Source organism: Liolophura sinensis, chromosome 1, assembly GCF_032854445.1.
Source record: "Liolophura sinensis isolate JHLJ2023 chromosome 1, CUHK_Ljap_v2, whole genome shotgun sequence".
NCBI lineage: Eukaryota > Metazoa > Mollusca > Polyplacophora > Chitonida > Chitonidae > Liolophura > Liolophura sinensis.
Genome location: NC_088295.1, coordinates 56,744,623 through 56,763,403, shown reverse-complemented (window position 1 = coordinate 56,763,403; position 18,781 = coordinate 56,744,623). Strand labels below are relative to the sequence as shown.

Sequence of the window (18,781 nt, the reverse complement as noted above, 5' to 3'; positions counted from 1 at the left end):
TTTACTCATACAAGTTTTTGAATTGTGAAAGGTGTCATAGTAGAATTCCGCTATCTGAATATTTTAGCTGTTGGAAACTGGTTTCTTATTCTCAGTGCCAAACACAGTCTTCATCCTTTAATTTGTCTTTCAAGTTGCCATGTTTATTTATTTATTTGATTGATGCTTACGATCTTTTCACTCTTTTAAATAACAGCTACTGTATCATGTTTATGCATGGAAGAAAGTGGTGTGCCCAGCGTAACCCACTGGCCTTCTCCTTGCATCTCACAAACTTTGTAAAATAAAGCTGCAGCTGAAACTTTGGGTGCTGGATTTGAACACGCAACCTTATTGGGCATTCACCTTATAGTCGCAGTGAGGCAGTGCTTTTACAATGTGGATCCACAGAAACCACAAGCACCATGTAGATGTGAGGCCAAAATTAATATATTATAGTTTGATGTGTTGTGACCCACCCTTCTAAAAGGCCTTGACCAAAATTCTTTTTTTTTCCCTGTTTTTACAGATGCCAAATTATTTTATTTTATTTCATTTAATATTTTTTTCGTCGATCGTTTGAAATGTCATTCTGTATATACAGGTGATAGGCACTCTTTCAACATACAATTTCCTTAGTCCGAAAATCCAGTGTAAGGATGGCTTATATTTACTGATACGAATAGACCGCTGCCATCCTTAGCCAGGACAAAGTGTGCACCTGATTATGACATTGTAAATCTCACAAAGTTTAATTAAAGTTAGGAAATTTCATAAAACGATTTCTCTTTTCTCAGTATAGATTTTATTTTTACTAGGCTATGGGGTTCTGCTTGACTCTGTTGAAAGTATCAGCTGGACAGGATTTTGGTTACATTTTCACATGATGGCCCCCTCTGTACAGGACCTGAAAGTGATAGACATTTTCACATGATGGCCCCCTCTGTACAGGACCTGGAAATGCTAGCACAAACTGTTGACAAAATTATGCCGTAGTACTCATAAAAATGTTTAACAATTAGTTCTATGGTAAAGATCTAAGAATATTTATTTAAGAATTGCCAAATATTGTGTTATATAATTCAGTAGTGAGTTCTGATCAATGTTGAGGAAGTTTAATTGTGATCAATCATTTGAACAGGATGCTCCTCTCCTGTTTCCTCCCACCATAATTCTGGCTGCCGTTGTATAAGTGAAATATTCTTGAGTATTACATAAACATCAATCAAATAAATAAATAAATTTGAACTGGATGCTACGATTGTTCTTCCCTTCTGCAAGAGGAAAAAAAGAAGAAAAAAAAACCTCCTACCTACCCTCTTTTGTTATAAAGGGCTTGTAACATCAAACAAACAATTTAATTTTGGCCTTAACAAGGTACAAAAGGTTTGCAGATTCTAGCATACACAACATTTGCCTACAGAAAACTGTATGTGAACTGTACATTATGTTCTTGCACCTTTGGAAGATACCCAGACAGATCTTCACTGTAAAGTTTTCCTCCTGGCTATTTTGGGAGGAATTTGTTTTTTTTCTTGTTAGTACCACAGAGGTGTGTTCGGCAGGAAGATGTAAACACACTGTCTATATAAGATTTAGTATCAGCAGCCTTATGCCAGCTTCCAGAAGTTAGTCGATCTGTGACATGAGGCACCACATCGGAACAGATGTATTTAATATATAATCAAAGACATCCTGCATGTATGTATGTACAGGAACTTACAAACATGTGGAACATGTGGTAGATGTATTTTTGTATTGAATAACTTATATGTCCACATTTCACATCTGTTTGTCTGTGAGAGATGTTTTGCCATGATATACATGCAGCTGAAGAATTGTCATTGTGGACATCCATTTTCTGTTAGGATTTGGTGAACCGCCCATAGTTTTTGGTAGCTCAGTTAAGAAATTGTTCAATAGTTTGTTTGTTCATTTATTTGTATTATGCACTTACCTGTTGCAATTTTTGGTATCTACATGTGTGCCTCTGTGATTATGAGCATTTCTCCTCCAACATACATGTGTCATGTCTGACCATTTATAGCATCTGTTGAATCTTTAATAATGTAAGGTGGGATTGAGACAGGATTGCTCTGTCTTGATTAGATTGATATTTGAATGTAGTAGGCTTCATTGCGGCCCTAAAGTCAGCCATTCCAGTCAGCTGTTTACTTTAAACTTTACATGCATTTCTCAAAGATTTTGAAGACCGAATTTTGTTGTTTCTTACATGTTTCCCCCTTTCTAATGACTGTTTTTTTTTCTTCTGATTTCAGGCTTTTTCTGTATTCTTTGTCTGTATAGCTGTTACATCAGATGTCATCTGCTACCTGTTTATACCTGTTCAGTGGCTGTTTTTCGCCGCTAGCACATACGTCTGGGTGCAATATGTCTGGCACACTGGTAAGACTAGGAGCAGTGTATCCATAGCGTCATCTCCTTCACAATTCTACACTGATGTCGTTATACAAGCATGCATACACTTCAGTTGTCAATCATCATAAGAGATTGTGTATTTGAAGCTCAAGACTAGGATGACCTTTGTTCATAAAATCCTAATCTTTGGTTGAGGAAGTTGTGTAGTTGAAGGACCAGATACCAATAGCATTATGTGCATAAGTACATGTGTCTTTTTTACCTGTTCTGATCATGACTTGTATTTCCTCAAGACACTGTTGAGATTTCTTCTGCACATCTATATTTCTTGGGGCCTCCGTGGCTCATTTGGTTAGCGCGTTAGCACAGCATAATGACCCAGGAGCCTCTCACCAATGCGGTCCCTGTGAGTTCAAGTCCAGCTCATGCTGGCCTCTTTTCCGGCCATACATGGGAAGGTCTGCCAGCAACCTGCAAATGGTTGTGGGTTTCCCTGGGCTTTGTCCGGTTTCCACCCACCATAATGCTGGCCCCCATCGTAAAAGTGAAGTATTCTTGAGTACGGTTTAAAACACTAATCAAATAAATAAAATCTATATTTCTCTAGAAGGTCAAAGGATATAAATATGTTCATGTGAAAATTGTGTATTTTTCAGAACGAGGAATATGTCTTCCTACAGTTTCTCTTTGGCTGCTGTTTGTTTACATTGAAGCCTCAGTTCGGCTTCGAGAGCTCAAAAGTCTGCCATTTAATCTGGACCTGTGTCGGCCATTTGCAGCACATTGGTATGTGGAGGTCTCTTATTGAGCTATTTATAGGCATCCTACACTTACGAATTGGGGGGCCAAACTGACATGAACTAAAGATTATTTTCTAAATTTTCTGTTTTATATGAAATGTACTTGGTGTTTATTTTAGTAACTCATATCATTACATAATACTCATGTGATACAGATTACACAGATTAGGTGCTCTACTTTTTGAGTGTGTGAGTCTTGCCAGACGGGTTAAGCACTTGTCTTTTAACAGCTGTTACATAAAAGGTGGGGGTTCAACCCTGGACGTGGATGGAGAATTTGTGTAGTTCCTCGCTTCCCCTTTCCATGGGATTTTGTTGACATTGGGATGCTTTGGCGGTTGATTTGCACAATCTAAGACTCATTGAAAACCACTTGTCTTCCACCAGTATTTTATCATCACATTTCTCAAAGTTCATCAGTAACTTGCTAAAGAACAACTGTTTACGTCGGGCACTCTGGTTTACTCCAAGCATAGAACTGACTGTCAACGTAAAAGTAACACCAATGTTAAGAGTAAGGAGTTAAACAATCAAATAAATAAATAAATCTTATTTTATTGTTGCTCAGTGGTTATATTGTTTATACAAAAGCTTGTGTAAACTTGTTCTCACAAATTCTTTTGTTTACTTTCAGTATTGGGTACCCCGTGGTAACTTTAGGGTTTGGTTTTAAAAGTTATGTTTCCTACAGAATGAGATTGGTAAGATCATATGTTAATGAAACATTCTGCTAATGGTAGACAGCCATTGTACATGCCATATTACTGGTGCTAATTCCATAAAGCTATTTTTTTGGAGTCCTGTTTTGGCTGTAGGTTTGGCAGTTTTCTGGCAAAGGCTGGTGAGTTTCTCCCAGCCCTGCCCTGTTTCCTCAGACAGGGCAGAGCTGGGAGAAACTCAGACTGTTTCCTCAGACAGGGCAGGGCTGGGAGAAACTCAGACTGTTTCCTCAGACTGTTATAGACCACACAGCCGTTTTATGTACATCTAATATGTACATGTAAGTAAAATATTCTCATTCATGTTATTAATGTGAATGAATCCCCCCGAGTTCTGCTCAATTTCCTCCCACTATGATGCTGTCATTTATTTGAAAAATTAAATGACTAAGAAAATGATTTGTTTCTTTACAAATTGAATTTCCGGCTCTGAAACAACTGTGTGGAGACTGGTGAAAATGGAGGCTAGTGAGCCTCAAATTATTTCCATTAGTTTCTGGACAAAATTGAAAACTTGCTTTATTATGCCAAGTTTACAGCAACAGAGGTCTTAAGCATATGTTCAGATATGTCTTTATATGTAAACACTTTTTCATCATTATAATGGATAAAGTACATGTTTATGAAAGGTGCTTAAAGTTTTCATACAAATGAAATGTTTAAATCATGTTTGTATCTGAGGCCTCCATGGCCAATATGGTAAGCAGTGCGGTGCAGTGACTCAGGGTCTTTTGCCAATGTGATTGCTCTGAGTTCAAGTCCAGCGCATGCTGGCTTCCTCTCCAGCCGTAGCTGGGAATGTCTTCCAGCAACCTGCAGATGGTTGTGGGGTCGCCCAGGCTCTGCCAGGTTTCCTCCCACCATAATGCTGGCGACCATCATATAAGGGAAATCTTGTTGAGTACATTGTAAAAACACCAATCAAATAAATACTAAATAAATGTTTGTATGGTGATGGTGTTTTACAGAGAAAACAGAAGGACGTTCAGAAAGAAAATGATTTCTACATACAGCTATTGCAGAAGGCCTTACCACAGGAATTGCAGAACTCTTATACAGAACAGAAAGGCAAGTCTAGGCCAGGATTTGTAGTTTGATACTAAATTTATGTCCCATCGCTCTGCATTTGTGCTAAAATATTAAGAGAAGTTGATACACAGTGTATGCATGCATGTATATTTTGCCGAAAAACTAAGATCTATATGTGCATCCAGTTTTGAGTCTGAAGAGGTACACCTTTAAGTATGGGCAAAACATACCGGTTTCCTTTAAAAATTAAGTATTCACGCATTGACGATGTGCTTGTGTTAACACTGGAGGCAGCACCAAATTTTGAGGGCACATGTCTGTTATCAAGTTATAATATTGAATCCTATGTCAAAAGACATTTTCTGTTTGGAGCTTTGATATTTTCCAGTAACTTGGTATATAACATCACAAAGTTGTGTGTTATCAAGTTATAATATTGAATCCTATGTCAAAAGACATTTTCTGTTTGGAGCTTTGATATTTTCCAGTAACTTGGTATATAACATCACAAAGTTGTGTGCTTAGCACCTGAAGTTCTCAGATGTGTATTGTGAAAAGCAGATGCTGATTACATCATGTCTGAAGCCACTAGCAAAGAAAGGCTGCCTCTATAAACCTTGTTACCCCTGTTAGAAAAAGTCAGATTGATATAGAAAATGAAAATATAGGTTAATGAAAGAGATAGTCAATGAAAGAGGTAGGTTACCCCCAACGAACCTATTTCTAAGGATGGCCTCATCAAATCAAACATAGTAGTAAGTGAGATGTAAAACAGATATTAAGAGGGTTGAGTTTTTGAATTTTGGTTGGCTGTGGCAGCGAACACCCACTGTACAGTAAAACATTCCTGAGCAAATGAAGGACTTGCCAGAGAAGGCCTGTACAGTGTACAAGGGCATTATTCAGGAGCAAATGAAGGACTTGCCAGAGAAGGCCTCTACAATGTACAAGGACATCATTCAGGAGCAAATTAATTAAGTAAGTGAAAAATGAATCACATGAGTTACCAAGATATTAATCTGTTCACAGCAGCTTTAACATCAAAAACAGATGAGGAGGTAATCTCAAATGGAACAACGGGCAAACGGACGAGTAAGAGCACAGACGATGACAAGGAGGGTAAAAAGAGTTCAAAAGCCACAGATGACGACGATGACATAGACTTCTATATTGAACAGACACCGCCCGTAGCTAAGAAGTCCAATGTGAATGAGCTAGTGGAATGTTCCGAACAGAACTTGGCCAATGATCAGCAGCAGAAAGCCTTCAAGGCCAGTAGCAGCTCACTGTCTAGCAGCAAAACATCAGGCAACAAGTTAAACAGCAGTAAAGACAACACTTCCAAAAAGGGCAAGAATTACAGCAAAGATCTGTCACCCGCCACATTTAGTAACAACAAAGATGAAGTCATTTCTAGGTAAGTATCCAATGATTTCTTCTTTTTTATTTATTTACTTATTTCTTTTTCAAATGTGTATAGCTAAAATGTTATTGTTAACTGTTTAGTGGGTGAGGAAAAAAAAAGCTAGCTTAAGAGGCCATATTTCAGTTAACGCAAACATGTACTGGGGGGTTTGAAGTGTCTGAAATAAGGGACATAACTCTGACAGTAAAATTTGGTCATATTATGGAGGCATATATGGAAGAGGGAACATCTCACCCAGTCAACCCAGCCAGCCGTGCACACATACCTGCTGTGCCTTTCTGCTCTGAATGCACCTTCAGCGGCTAGGCAGCCGATGATGGCCAATGCATGATGCCGCGCCTCACAGAGCGCCTGCGAAAGGGGGTTATGGTGAACTGCCTCGACAGGGGTCCCAACATGCTATAGGACTATTGTATAAGATACTATATAAGATATGGTATGTAACAGACAGCGATACTTATGGAAGTATCAGAAACACTTTTAGTTTTTCACAGATTAAAGCTGTGCTTGTCAATACTTGTCTGACAGGACTGAGTAATTTAGGTCACATAATACCTTGGTCGAGCGGGCAGTTTTAAGACATGTTTTTAATTCAGTGGATTAAATCCAAGAAAATTTATACCGGCGAATCAGTTTTTGAACAAAAACCACGAAAATAAATTCCAGCGAATAATAAGTACTTTACAGTATATCTCCATGGTCATATTGGCCAAGTAGAATTACCTGCCCTTGAAATTTGTTGGTGTGACCCTTGTTTATATGTTTGCTGATTGCTGTGGTGGTCAACATTGCAATTTTAATGCATGGTAGTGACTAAATTTATGGGTATTTTTGTTCATAGATCCAAGTAAACAGCTGTGTGCACAAGTGTGTAACATTTTAGTATGTCATGCATTCACAAACCTAAAATCTTAACGGATGTGTTACGAGCGTAATTTGTTTTGATGTACATCATGCATGGTTTCTTGTTGCAGGTTGGAAACAGATATAAAGAGGCTCAAAGCAGATTTACAAGCTAGTCGAAATTGTGAGCAAGAACTGCGATCTCAGATTAACAGTTTGTCCATTGGAGATAAGTCCATGAAGTCAGAATTGTATCAGTTGCAGCAAGATAATGAAAGTTTACAGAATAAGTGAGTGCCACCTTTGATTCTTTTTTGTAGAGGGATACGGTATATGACATAAAATTTGGCCAAAAACTGACTTTCACATTTGGTCATATTCTGTGAGTTTCACTGATCTTAGGAGAGATGTTTTGAGGTTTGACTTGATGGTAAGATGATATCCTGCTTGAAAAAGTGTCAGTTTCAGCAACAAAACTATTATTACATGACATTTATTTGACTCCTTTTTGGGGTCAAAATTTCAGGCCATTTACCATATGCTATTATTTCTTGTGCATTTCGTTGTTGGCTTAACCGGCCCGGATAGCACAGTTGGTAGAGCGTCTGCTTCGGGACCGGTAGATCCAGGATCAATCCTTGATCGAGTCACACCTAAGACTTTAAAAGAGGAAGTTGTAACTTCCTCGCTTGGCGTTCAGCATGCACGGGATAGTGCAACGACTGGTTGACCCGTATCAGTATAATGGCTCGGGCGGGGCGGCTTACTTGCCTTCGGTAACTCGTCTCAGTGAAGCAGCATTAAATAAAAGAGCGGTGGAAATTCGTCCTGCAACAAGGAGGCACATTACACATACATGCACCCTAATGATTCATTCGTCGTCATATGACTGAAAAATTGTTTCGTACGACGTTAAACCCCAAGCACTCACTCACTCACTCGTTGTTGGCTTGGTACATTATAATTGGATCAAGTTCTAGTTGAAGATGTGTTGAAGTAAAGTGATTGGCTGATTCTTTGTCTTGGACATGGGTTGCATGTACATGTGAGCTACTTCACCCTTTTTTCATCCACAATGTGGACGAGTTTACTCATTTTGCTACATTCTAGGACGTCAGTTGATCTCAGAAAGGCTTTGTTTTGAACTTTGTTTTGAAGTTAGGACAATGTCCTTCTTTGAAAATATGTAAGTTTCAGCAAAAAAGTAATGTTCAAATTTCATGACTTTTATTTACCTCTAAGACACACACTTGTGTGGAAAAAATTATTAGGCAAATGTTTTAAGTAATGAATTCCAAAGTGCCTTTAATGCTGTCATTGGTGAAATGAGAGGAGCCATTGTAAGAGATTTTGGAGACAAAACAACATTGGTTGGATTGGTCAGTTTCAAGACGTCACAAAAAGTATAATTTTATCAACACAGAATAATGTCTTCAGAATATGCTTGAATAAACACCATGTGAACATGCGAAAAGATTGAAGAATTACAGTAATAAATAAATATTTGACTCGTGTATATGTTTTTGTTGCAGGCTTCACAATCTGGTGACAAGTCGTCAGCAGGACAAACAGAACCTTGCCATTTTAGAGAGGAAGTTACAGGAGGAGCGCAAGTCCAGGGCAGTGCTAGAGCAACAGTTGGCTATAGAGAGGAAGGCTAAGAAAGCTGAGGAGGCGGCTGCTGCACGTGCAGTCGCCATGGCAGCAGCGGCCAGGTGAGTTCATACAACTACACGGTTGTCATGTTCAGCATGTAGAAAGGGTCAGTCTGATGGTTGGTGTCTAAAAGCTCCTCAGTTTGAGTGTATTATTCAGGAGTGATCAGTACATTCCAGTTAAGACGATAATTGTTATTACATGTGCAGACAGCATTGTTATTACATGTGCAGACAGCATTGCTATTACATGTGCAGACAGCAGAGTCACCGCTGGTGCTATCTATATTGCCGATGTTGCCTGAAGCCATAATCATTCATTTATTCAAAACTGCTGAGCCCAATAGAATGAAACTTCATATATGGATTAACTGGCTAGGGTCCCACATACTTTCTCTTATCAAAAGTTCGTATTAGGCTCCTCAGCTCTTCTGAACACGGTCTCCAGATCTGCTGGGCAATAATGCATCCACTTGTTGGACCCTGTTGTGGAATAGCGAAGACTTGTTTTTTGTGTTTGTTGTTTGTTTGTTTTTTTGTTAACACATTTTCAAGTTTTTCTTGGTTTTGTTTTTGCAGGGGGGAATGCACAGAGAGTTGTAAAAACCGTCGCAGAGATATAGAGAATGATATGAAACAACTAAGGCGAGATTTGAAAGTCCGTGAAGATCAGTTTCGTCAGAAGGAGAGGGAAGTTCAGGTAAGCTATCCAGATTATCTCCTTGCTTCAGTATCTTATCACTCCAATGGTATTATACAAGTCATGATGGCAGGCTTTATTTTTTCATGGTTCACAATGGTAAATACAGAATGTAGCATGGTCATTGATAAAGAACCATGTACACACTTTTACAGCATGGCTGGAGTCATAGATAAAAGTTAACCTCAGCACAAACTTAAATATTGAGAAAACCAAATATTTCAGCATGTATTAATATGAGAAACAGAGTTTTCAATAATGATGCTGTACAGGCCCATTGGAAAAGATATCACTTCAGCGATTAGTTGATCAAGCCTTTTGCATGGAAGTAAGATGGCTGTTGTTGTTGTTGTTACTGACCCATGTCGCATGTGTGTATGTTATCTTAGTTTGAGCCCTCTGTGTTTACTTAGGCACTTCGTCAGTATAAAGAAGCGCAGAGCGAGACAGAAGTGTTAATGTCGGCGCTGGCGGCCATGCAGGATAAGAACGCACACCTGGAGAATAACCTGAGCGCAGAGACCAGACTCAAACTTGACCTCTTCTCTGCACTGGGGGAGGCCAAGAGACAGATAGAAATACAACAAGGTGAGCAAAACACTAGAACAATGATGGTGTTATTATTGCAGAAATATCATGTAGTGGCTACATTACCCAGGATTCTCAATTAACATTGAATGATTAAACAGGTTAAATTATTGACATACACTTGCCAGAGCTGCAGGCCAAGCTTATATAGGGTATATATATATCACATCGGCACATGTAAATTTACTGTGCAGCAATGAACATGACGAGTTTGGCTAAGGTCATTTTTCTTGGTGATGTTACGTTCCATGGCACGGCATCACAGTGGCAAGCCACTTTTATCAGCCCTGCAAGACGTGACTTGCAAGAGTTTTCTTAGCTCGACTTTATATATATGCAGAATGTTTTGCTATCATTGTCGTTACCCATGTGTTCGGAAGGGTAGAACAAAAATTTTACATCCAGGATATCAATCCCTATATACCCTTTTCAGCGTGTGGTTAACTTGTAGTATGTGGTCCCGAGCACTTGACACATATAGTTCAAAAGCAAGAGTCGAGTTAGTGGGAAGGAAGTTTCGTACATGATGTCTGTTAAAAAGCAATCTTTTGACATAACGTCCTTACCTTCTTCTTCAATAGACTTATTTAGTAGGCTTTATTTAAGTAATAAGGAAGGCTGCATCCAGTCACGTCATAGGTCAGGTGAAAATAAATTGATCTTTGGGGATGTTCCTCTGATAAGAGCCCATGGCCATTTCTGGAGTGTTGAAGCTGCATATGGTGCAGTCAAGGCATGGGGGAATAGAGTCAGGAATGAATAATTATGGCTGAACACCACTTTATCTTGACAGGAAGAAAGACATGCTGCGAACAATGTAATGGACATACAGCCAATAATGAGACCCGGCAGCTGCATTTTAAACAAGTGGTTAGAGGCGCATGCCTTTTTTTCAACCTTTGGCAGGCATTTGTTTAATCTTTCGCTCGTCCGAGGTTGATGCATTTGTGGTTTGCTGACCCATACCTCCGCTGTTCGTTGTGAGAAAGAGATTCTTAAGCAAAGCCTAATCCAAGAAAACAGGTTAAATGTAAATGTTGGCTGTCCAGAATTGTGCATGTCATCCCTCTTTACCAGCTATGGCTGATTGTATTTAACACAGTGATTTTTCTCTCTCTCGTCAGGTTTACTGGGTAAGAAGGAGATGGAGATAGACGACCTCAAATCTAAGATAGCAGAGGTGATGGCCTGTGCGCCCAGCAGTACCTACAATGGTATCACCACGTCTGACTCCCCTCCGCTCTATTCTTCCAACTTCCGAGAAACCGATGTCATCTCCAAGTCAACTCTCAACCCCAATGCCTCGGACTACACTCCTAAAACAACAGTCTGAGCTTTTTCGCTGCAGGAAGTTGATGTCATTTTAACCATTTTTTTTTGTGCCGATGAGGCTGTTGACAGTTTGCCTTCTTAGTGGACTATTGATGACGAAATCTGTCTAAAATTTAACTGGCCCCTCCCACGCAGTAATAGGCACCTCCCTCACAGTCCATGTAGAATTACCCCCCTTGAAAAACATCAGGGACTATGAAGACGAAATTTTACTAGAAGTAAAACTTAAAACACTCATTGTTTTTCTTGAAAAGAGATTGACAGTGTCTGATGTGTTTGTTATGAAGAGATCCAGAAATTCTCCTACCACACAGAGATGTGGAATGCATGTTTTGTTTCCAGTGGTGCTATGTGACTTCTTTGAAGTCAAGGTCATCCTTACTGTGCACTGGGAGTTGCTTCCCTTTACAGCTGCTGATTAGCATTCTCAGTTCTTTTCATGGAACTGCACACTGTGTAGGTGTCACTGTGCTGAGAATTGTATATGTAGAATTTAATTCACTTCTTAGAAAGAAGGGCAGACAACTGTGTAAGTGATTCAACATGTGTCCCCACATGTGTCCATTGATTAACAGTTGCAATGTTTTGGCTTTTACTGCTTCATTAGATTAGACTGGGTATTGTGCTTAATGACCTGAAATAAGCCCTGTGTACATGTAATCATGGCACGCTTTTATTGCTTCAATTTTTAAAGGTGCCCAAATTGTACTTTTTGCAAGTGAAAGCAAAGTGAAAGTGAAGTTTTGACTTTGTGTCCATTTTTTTCTCAGTGATAAAACGCCTTGTAATATTTAAGCAGCTTTTTAGTTCTCAATGATAACATGTGAAACTTGAAATTTCATTTATTAATGCAGTGCTCGAACACAGGCACATTGTTTCCATAATCTTGTAAGTCTTTTCTTTAATTTGATTTTGTGAATTTTGATACAAGATAAATTTAAACGGTAGTTCTCCTTCTAAGAATTAGTTACTTTCTCATATGTGAAAAATCCCGTATTAAGTATGTGGTATGATATTTCTTGTTTTTTGAATGGAAAACCTCAACGAACGCACTGGGGCATTGGGTACGGCAGTATGGACTTTTCTCTGTTTACAAGACTTTATAATTGTTAGGAGCAGACTTACTTTTTGACAGACTTGGCTTGTTTTTTGTTTTTTTTTTGGGGGGGGGGGGGGGGTTGCTCTTTATCTTATTGCTTTACAGTAATTGTTCCAAATATATTTTCTCTTGAAATCTTGTAAATCCATGCTGTGAATTTTTTTTTCTTTTTCTTTTTCTTTCCTAGAGGATCTTTTACTTTTGAAAAATATCCAGCTTGAAAAGTGCTTTAGTTTTTGTGAAAAATTCAGAAACTTGATTTTGAGTTACCAGACAGGTGACGGCAAAGAAACATGGTAATGAGTGTTAATGTATGTACTAGATTTTGTGCCCTTAATATGATAGTTGATCCTAGCTGTTGTCCTGTAGTTGCCTTGTAACAATGGTTTATGTTGTTTGAATATAGGCATATGTTGTGTTCTTATGGGAGGTACCTTTGATCAGCTGTCAAATGGATATCTTCATTTAATTTACAATAATTGTTATGGAATCACTTACACAGTTGTCTACCACTGGTCATGAGAAGGTCGTAACTTTGTCACATTGTTTCTGTTATCTATCTTTGGTGTTGTCTGTGGCAGTTAAGTGCCCCCCCCCCCCCCATCCCTCCTAACCCCTCCCTGATACTCCCATCTGCCCCAGGTAACACAGACCACCTCTTCCCTCGGCAGAACCCCAGGCCTAACATACATGATACACCAAAATACTGGAACTCCTACCACAGATTCCTTCATTAGAGAAATATAAAGTTTGAGTGTGAATGTAAAGCCAAACAAATAGACAAAGAGATGATGTTTGGTATGGTATGAGGTATTACTGGAGATCAGGTATTGCATAATCCCAGCCAAACATTGTCTGTTGAACTTACTTAGCACACACCTCCAGTTTTAGGCAACTGGGTCAAGCATCTGCGTGATGAAATATACATTTCTGACTGATGGTACTACAAGGCAAAGAACATCCATATTTTACATAGATGTATCAGCCATTCTAGCCTATTTATTCACAAACACTACTGAGAGAATTGGAGGTATGCGCTATAAAGACTGGTCAGCTTGACATCCAACTTCAAGTAATGTAGACATATAAATCCAGTTCTCTGTGTGTGCAGTTTTTTCTCTGCTTTGTTTCTGACAGTATTTGTAAATTATTAAAGCAGAGGGTACAAAAATGTAAAAGACTTGGGATCAAACTCGCAGATTTATTCAGATGTTAAAGAGTTTGCCCAAAGGAAGTTTTTGTATTTGACACTCTCCTCCCACCTCTCCCAGTTAAATGGAAGCAAGTCTTGTTGACTTTGATTAAATTAAATGGAGGAGATTTGTGGTATCAGTCTCAGCACTATGGTGACATCTTTATACAAATGCGGGCCAGGTAGCAGAAGGCAAGGGAGGTAATAATGGAAATAAACTGACAGACAACCATGTCTTCTATCTCACTGAGACAGATCAACTGACATTATGTCAAAATCATGTTAAAGTAAGGGCTTAGGGGCAGCTTTCACACAGCTTTGTATTCAAGTTTTCATAATTTTCCTGGTAAGTCGCTGTGTGGAGCTACAACCTGGATGTTTTTGAGGAAATAGGTTACAAGGAGTACAAGTTTCAAAGTATTCAGGTAGAATTTGGAGGTTAAGGCGCAAGCATTTTCAGGGTAAATGAAACCTGGGAAGCACCAGATTAATAACTACTCAACACTGTTGGTAAGATAAAGGACTTTTTTTCTTCTTTTTTTAACCCTGGACTGGGCATATGTTCACATGATTGTCAGTAAGATAATGGACGTGGTTGTACTTCCGGTTGTTCACATAGTTACCTCACATGCCAGATACTGTTTGGTCTATCACTCAGTGCCATCTCTTGGTGTAGACATTACAAAGTACATATAAATGGGTTGCCCCACGCCGATATCTCTGATACTGTAACTTCCTTGCCGCATGCAGTAGCGGAGCGGATACGTGTCCACAGGGTGACCGCTTGTTATCCGAAACGTGAGTTGAGCTGCTGTTGTATGTTGAAGCTTGGGTGTAAAAGCGATGTTATGCTGTTTCAACTATCATTAGTGCTGGCTAAGAGTTCAGGCCAAGAAAGACAAAAAAATAAATAAAAACGGAGGCAAGCTGTTCTCTTTGTGCATTTAATAGGTGTCCTTGTTATTTGTTAAATTCGACAGATTTTAATTGACCCATTAGATGCTAGAAAGCATCTTCACTGGTGTAGAGGATAAAGGATGTGTTCCTGGATTTCATTTATCCCCGACAAAAACCTACCTCATGGCTGCTGGGTGGTCCCTTTGTGTTGTGTGAAAGCTTGCTTTTTTAATGGAAAAGTAGGAAAACTATTTTTAGGGGAAACTTGTCTGAGAATGTACTTTGTGATACATAGCCTTCTATGGCATCGAGGATAAAAGTTGTCAATACATATATACTGTCTTGTATCACTCCATGAATTTTATGGATTGACCCTTTTTCCCTTCGCACCATAATGTTGGCTGTCATCATATAAGTGAAATATTCTTGAGAACAGCATAAAACTCTAATCAAATAAATTATAGATTGATCCTGTTCTAAACCATAAAGCAGTGATGTAACTACATTACGTTCACACAGTCTCACCTAGTTACTTCTTCAACGTCAATCACAATTCCAGATGTCTCACCCCACTGTTTGCGCTGTGAAATTTTAAGGAGTCTAAGCTACAGAGGCAGGTCTTCACAGCTGTGGGTTTAAGTTAATCTGCAAGTTTTCTATGTTGTAACAGGGTAATGTAGAAGTACTATCTGCCTCCTGACTGGAGGGAATTCCTTTTAGTTGTATGAGCGTGGACTCCTAACCCCTGATCTGGTAGGCTCGTCACATTTGACGCTGTGCGTTGCTGGGATGGGTTATTGTTATATGTCAGTCGATGACGCTTAGGTGCAGCCTGTGTGTGTGTGTTGTCTCTCCTTTCCTGGGTAGTGACGAGGGCGTCTCAAGGTAAACTGAGGAAGAAAGTAACAGGGTGATAAATAAGCATCATACCTCTGTGCTGGAGAACATTTTCCTTTCTTTCTAGTGGTAAAAGCGTGGACTCCAAAGGCAAAGGTCGCTGGTTCAAATCCTCAGCTGGTTAGGCCCATCACATATTTTCGAAGTGTTCATGTGAAATTGTGGAGTATGTAATGTATAAATTTATCATACATGCATAGGGCCTACAGACATTGTGAACTTGTGTATTTTTTCATGTTGTGGAGTGCATAGTATGTACACGTAATAGTCCATCTAGATGGGCTATTTTAAAATTCTGAAATTCAGAATACGATGAATTCAGTTACGATGGATGTCAGAATATTTTACCTCGCTCGGACGAATGTGTAAGCTGCAGCCTGTCGCGTAGTCTTACACAAAGGCTGGGAAATTTGATCGTGTCGTCAGCAACATAGGCTGGGAAAGGACGCCTTGCAACTAATGACATGTAGGTAGGAAATCGTTCCCGTTAAGCACTAAAATTAATATGCAGCGATGGGAATCGGAAGTCGTGATCGTATTGGACACAAGGGCTTTGATGCGCACATATTACCACTGTACCAATGTGGACGACGTGAAATTTCACGTTCTACTGAACTTCCAAATTTTTTTCATTTTTATCCATGTATAAAAAAATGATTGCGTGAACCAACACGATAATTAACTATAGCTTACCACTCCCTAACTAGACATCAAATATGTGGAAATGATTTTGGTCCACGTGACCATATTTTTATTATGAAGGGAATTCCCCCAGGAAAGCATCTTAAAATAGCAAAATCTGCTTTGAACCATTTTTTTGTCTTCTGATGAAGCATGAAGTATAAATCACATCACTCCACTTTTTTACACATATTCTTTAGTATTGGTAATTGTACTTCATATTCAAGTTAGTTTTGCTTGTTTTCCTGCATGAAAAAAAAAATTACACCCAACTTCTGCACCGAAGTTTGATAATTTCCTATCTAGTTGCAACCGATCCTGACCCCCAACTGACACACAGCACAGCCGACTTTTAGAGCTGCTTAGTCGTAGCTAAAAATAAACATCTTCAAAGCCAGTAATGTGCAGTGTCAATCAAGCAAGCATTGAATCCAATCGTTGCATGATGATGATGATGTATTTCAAGGGAATTAACTCTAAAGACAGAAATATTATAGGACCCGTGCTGAGAGTTTTTTCCCATATCACGTTGCCGTGCAGTAGCTTTTAGGCCACACTGTTGCAATTATTCGGCGTGAAGTTTATTTGGCACACACAGGGAAAACAAATCAGAAAAAGAACAGTAAAACTGCCAAAAACGTTCACCATTTGGTTCGAAACTCACAATTTTAAGCGATGGAATCTGTACTGCACACAGAAACTGTGAGTCAAAAGAATTAAGGACATACCGCGTGCCATAATTAATGCTGCCCTGTTACTGACTTGGTAAACGTACCTGTGTACCGAATAATTATTACATGCTTGCAGCCGTCGTAGAAGTAAAATATTCTTGAGTATGGCATTAAGCACCAATCAAATAGAATACAAAAGAGCGCTCACACTGGTCGTGGTGCCTTGTTCGTTATAAGCGTCTAAGCCACTACTGACTGCAATAGTGGAAAACTTCTCGATTGCGTTAATAAACAAATATCATTCAATCAGTCAATCAATCAATCAGTCATAGATAATATCTGGCGTGGGAATCGCAAACGGTCGCAGCATCTCCATCAGAATATTGTGAAATCCAACCTGGTCTTAATGCTTCAGTCCTAGAAATTTAGTGACATATATTCCAAAAATGTGGTACGTGTGAAGTTCTGCCGGCAACCTGCGGATTATCGTGGGTTTCCTCCGAGCTTCGCCTGGTTTCCTCCCACCATAATGCTGACCGCCGTCGTATAAGTGAAATATTCTTGAGTACGGCGTAAAACACCAATCAAATAAATAAATAAACGAATCCTAAGAAGTATCAACAGTGGTTGTACCACAAATTTATTATTTTAGGTATAGATGCAAGTTTTTGCAATAGGGTCTATATATTAATGTGAATATAAAGCAAGGCTGCGCAGTATACATAACGGGATTCCCATCACGAGAGTATGATGAGAAGCAAGGGCCTCACACCGTTGTGAAATGAATATAATGTAGTGCTACATGTAATATGGTGAGGGACATTTACTTTAGTCCGTCCATAACGTTGTCTCAGGGCACATAAGACGAAAGATGTAGATGTGCGCTACATGTTACTCAGTTTATACCTCATTGATAAGTTGCAAGAGGCAAATCGTTACAATTAAACGAAGGAACAAGTGTAGGACATTTGCAGCTGGAGACTGGATGTAAACAACACCAGAAGAGAGCCAAGATTTCCAACTTTGCACACCGTCTTGTATAAAAACCACGTGGCTGTATACGCCATGTCACTTTGGTTGTGCGTGTAACAGAATACCAGGGGACTGCACCAATGTCAGTGTGATCCAGGAAAACTTGATGAAATTTAAAAAAAAAAAGTACACAGGCATGTAAGAACTGTTTGGACCAGGTCGTGATGGGTCGAACTGACATCCTCTGCTTCCAAATGCTAGGAGTACAGGCATGCAGACTGTACAGAGTGATACCTTGCTCGCAAGCTGTAAAGAATCGTTTACGTCTTAGATGACCTTGATGATGTAGGCGAGAGGCTAAAACGTGCGGATCACGTGATGCAAGATAACGATAATTTAGAGAATGCATCTTGCATCAGATGAAGTGCAAAGTGGTAGCTTGGCTCCAACAGGCATTTATAGCATAAAGTAAGCTAGATAATGCAGCTTGTATAAGATGAAGTACAAACTGGTAGCTTGGCTCCAGCAGGCATTTATAGCATACTTGTTTGTGGTAATGTAAGCTAGAGAATGCATATCTTGTACATGATGCAGACGAAGTTCCAAGTGCCAGCTAGCTCCAATATGATAGATATGTATTATAACACTTTGTGCTATAGTTATAAGATAATGTAGGCACATATTGTATCAGATGAAGTGACAACTAACAGTACGCACCTTGCATTAGACAAAGTACAAAGTGGCAACACAGAGAATGTATCTTGCATCCAAAGTGGTGCGCGTTTACCTTATATAGCTCCAATAGGCATATATAGCACAGCGGTGTGTGGTAACATTTTAAAGGAATGCATACAACTATTAGCTGCAACATACATGTATGTGTGATATTTACTAATTATCGAGTATCCAAATCCACCTCTCT

The 18,781-nt window shown here is 39.2% G+C and overlaps 1 protein-coding gene across 2 annotated transcripts in view; it reads left to right on the top strand.

Moving 5' to 3' along the window:
- Window positions 1–12,079, top strand: part of LOC135476824 (macoilin-like) — a 28,054-nt gene extending 15,975 nt beyond the window's left edge. Inside the window, exons 3-12 of one of the 2 annotated variants that reach the window (XM_064756968.1) lie at window positions 2,259–2,385; window positions 3,015–3,144; window positions 3,793–3,859; window positions 4,846–4,945; window positions 5,939–6,323; window positions 7,307–7,465; window positions 8,708–8,890; window positions 9,410–9,530; window positions 9,944–10,118; window positions 11,243–12,079. In XM_064756968.1, coding sequence (XP_064613038.1) covers window positions 2,259–2,385; window positions 3,015–3,144; window positions 3,793–3,859; window positions 4,846–4,945; window positions 5,939–6,323; window positions 7,307–7,465; window positions 8,708–8,890; window positions 9,410–9,530; window positions 9,944–10,118; window positions 11,243–11,451 — 1,656 coding nt within the window. In that variant the 3' untranslated portion in view covers window positions 11,452–12,079. Of the gene's footprint in view, window positions 1–2,258; window positions 2,386–3,014; window positions 3,145–3,792; window positions 3,860–4,845; window positions 4,946–5,935; window positions 6,324–7,306; window positions 7,466–8,707; window positions 8,891–9,409; window positions 9,531–9,943; window positions 10,119–11,242 lie in introns of both variants that reach the window. The other variant, XM_064756959.1, reaches the window with a different exon arrangement.
- Window positions 12,080–18,781: the final 6,702 nt, after the last annotated feature.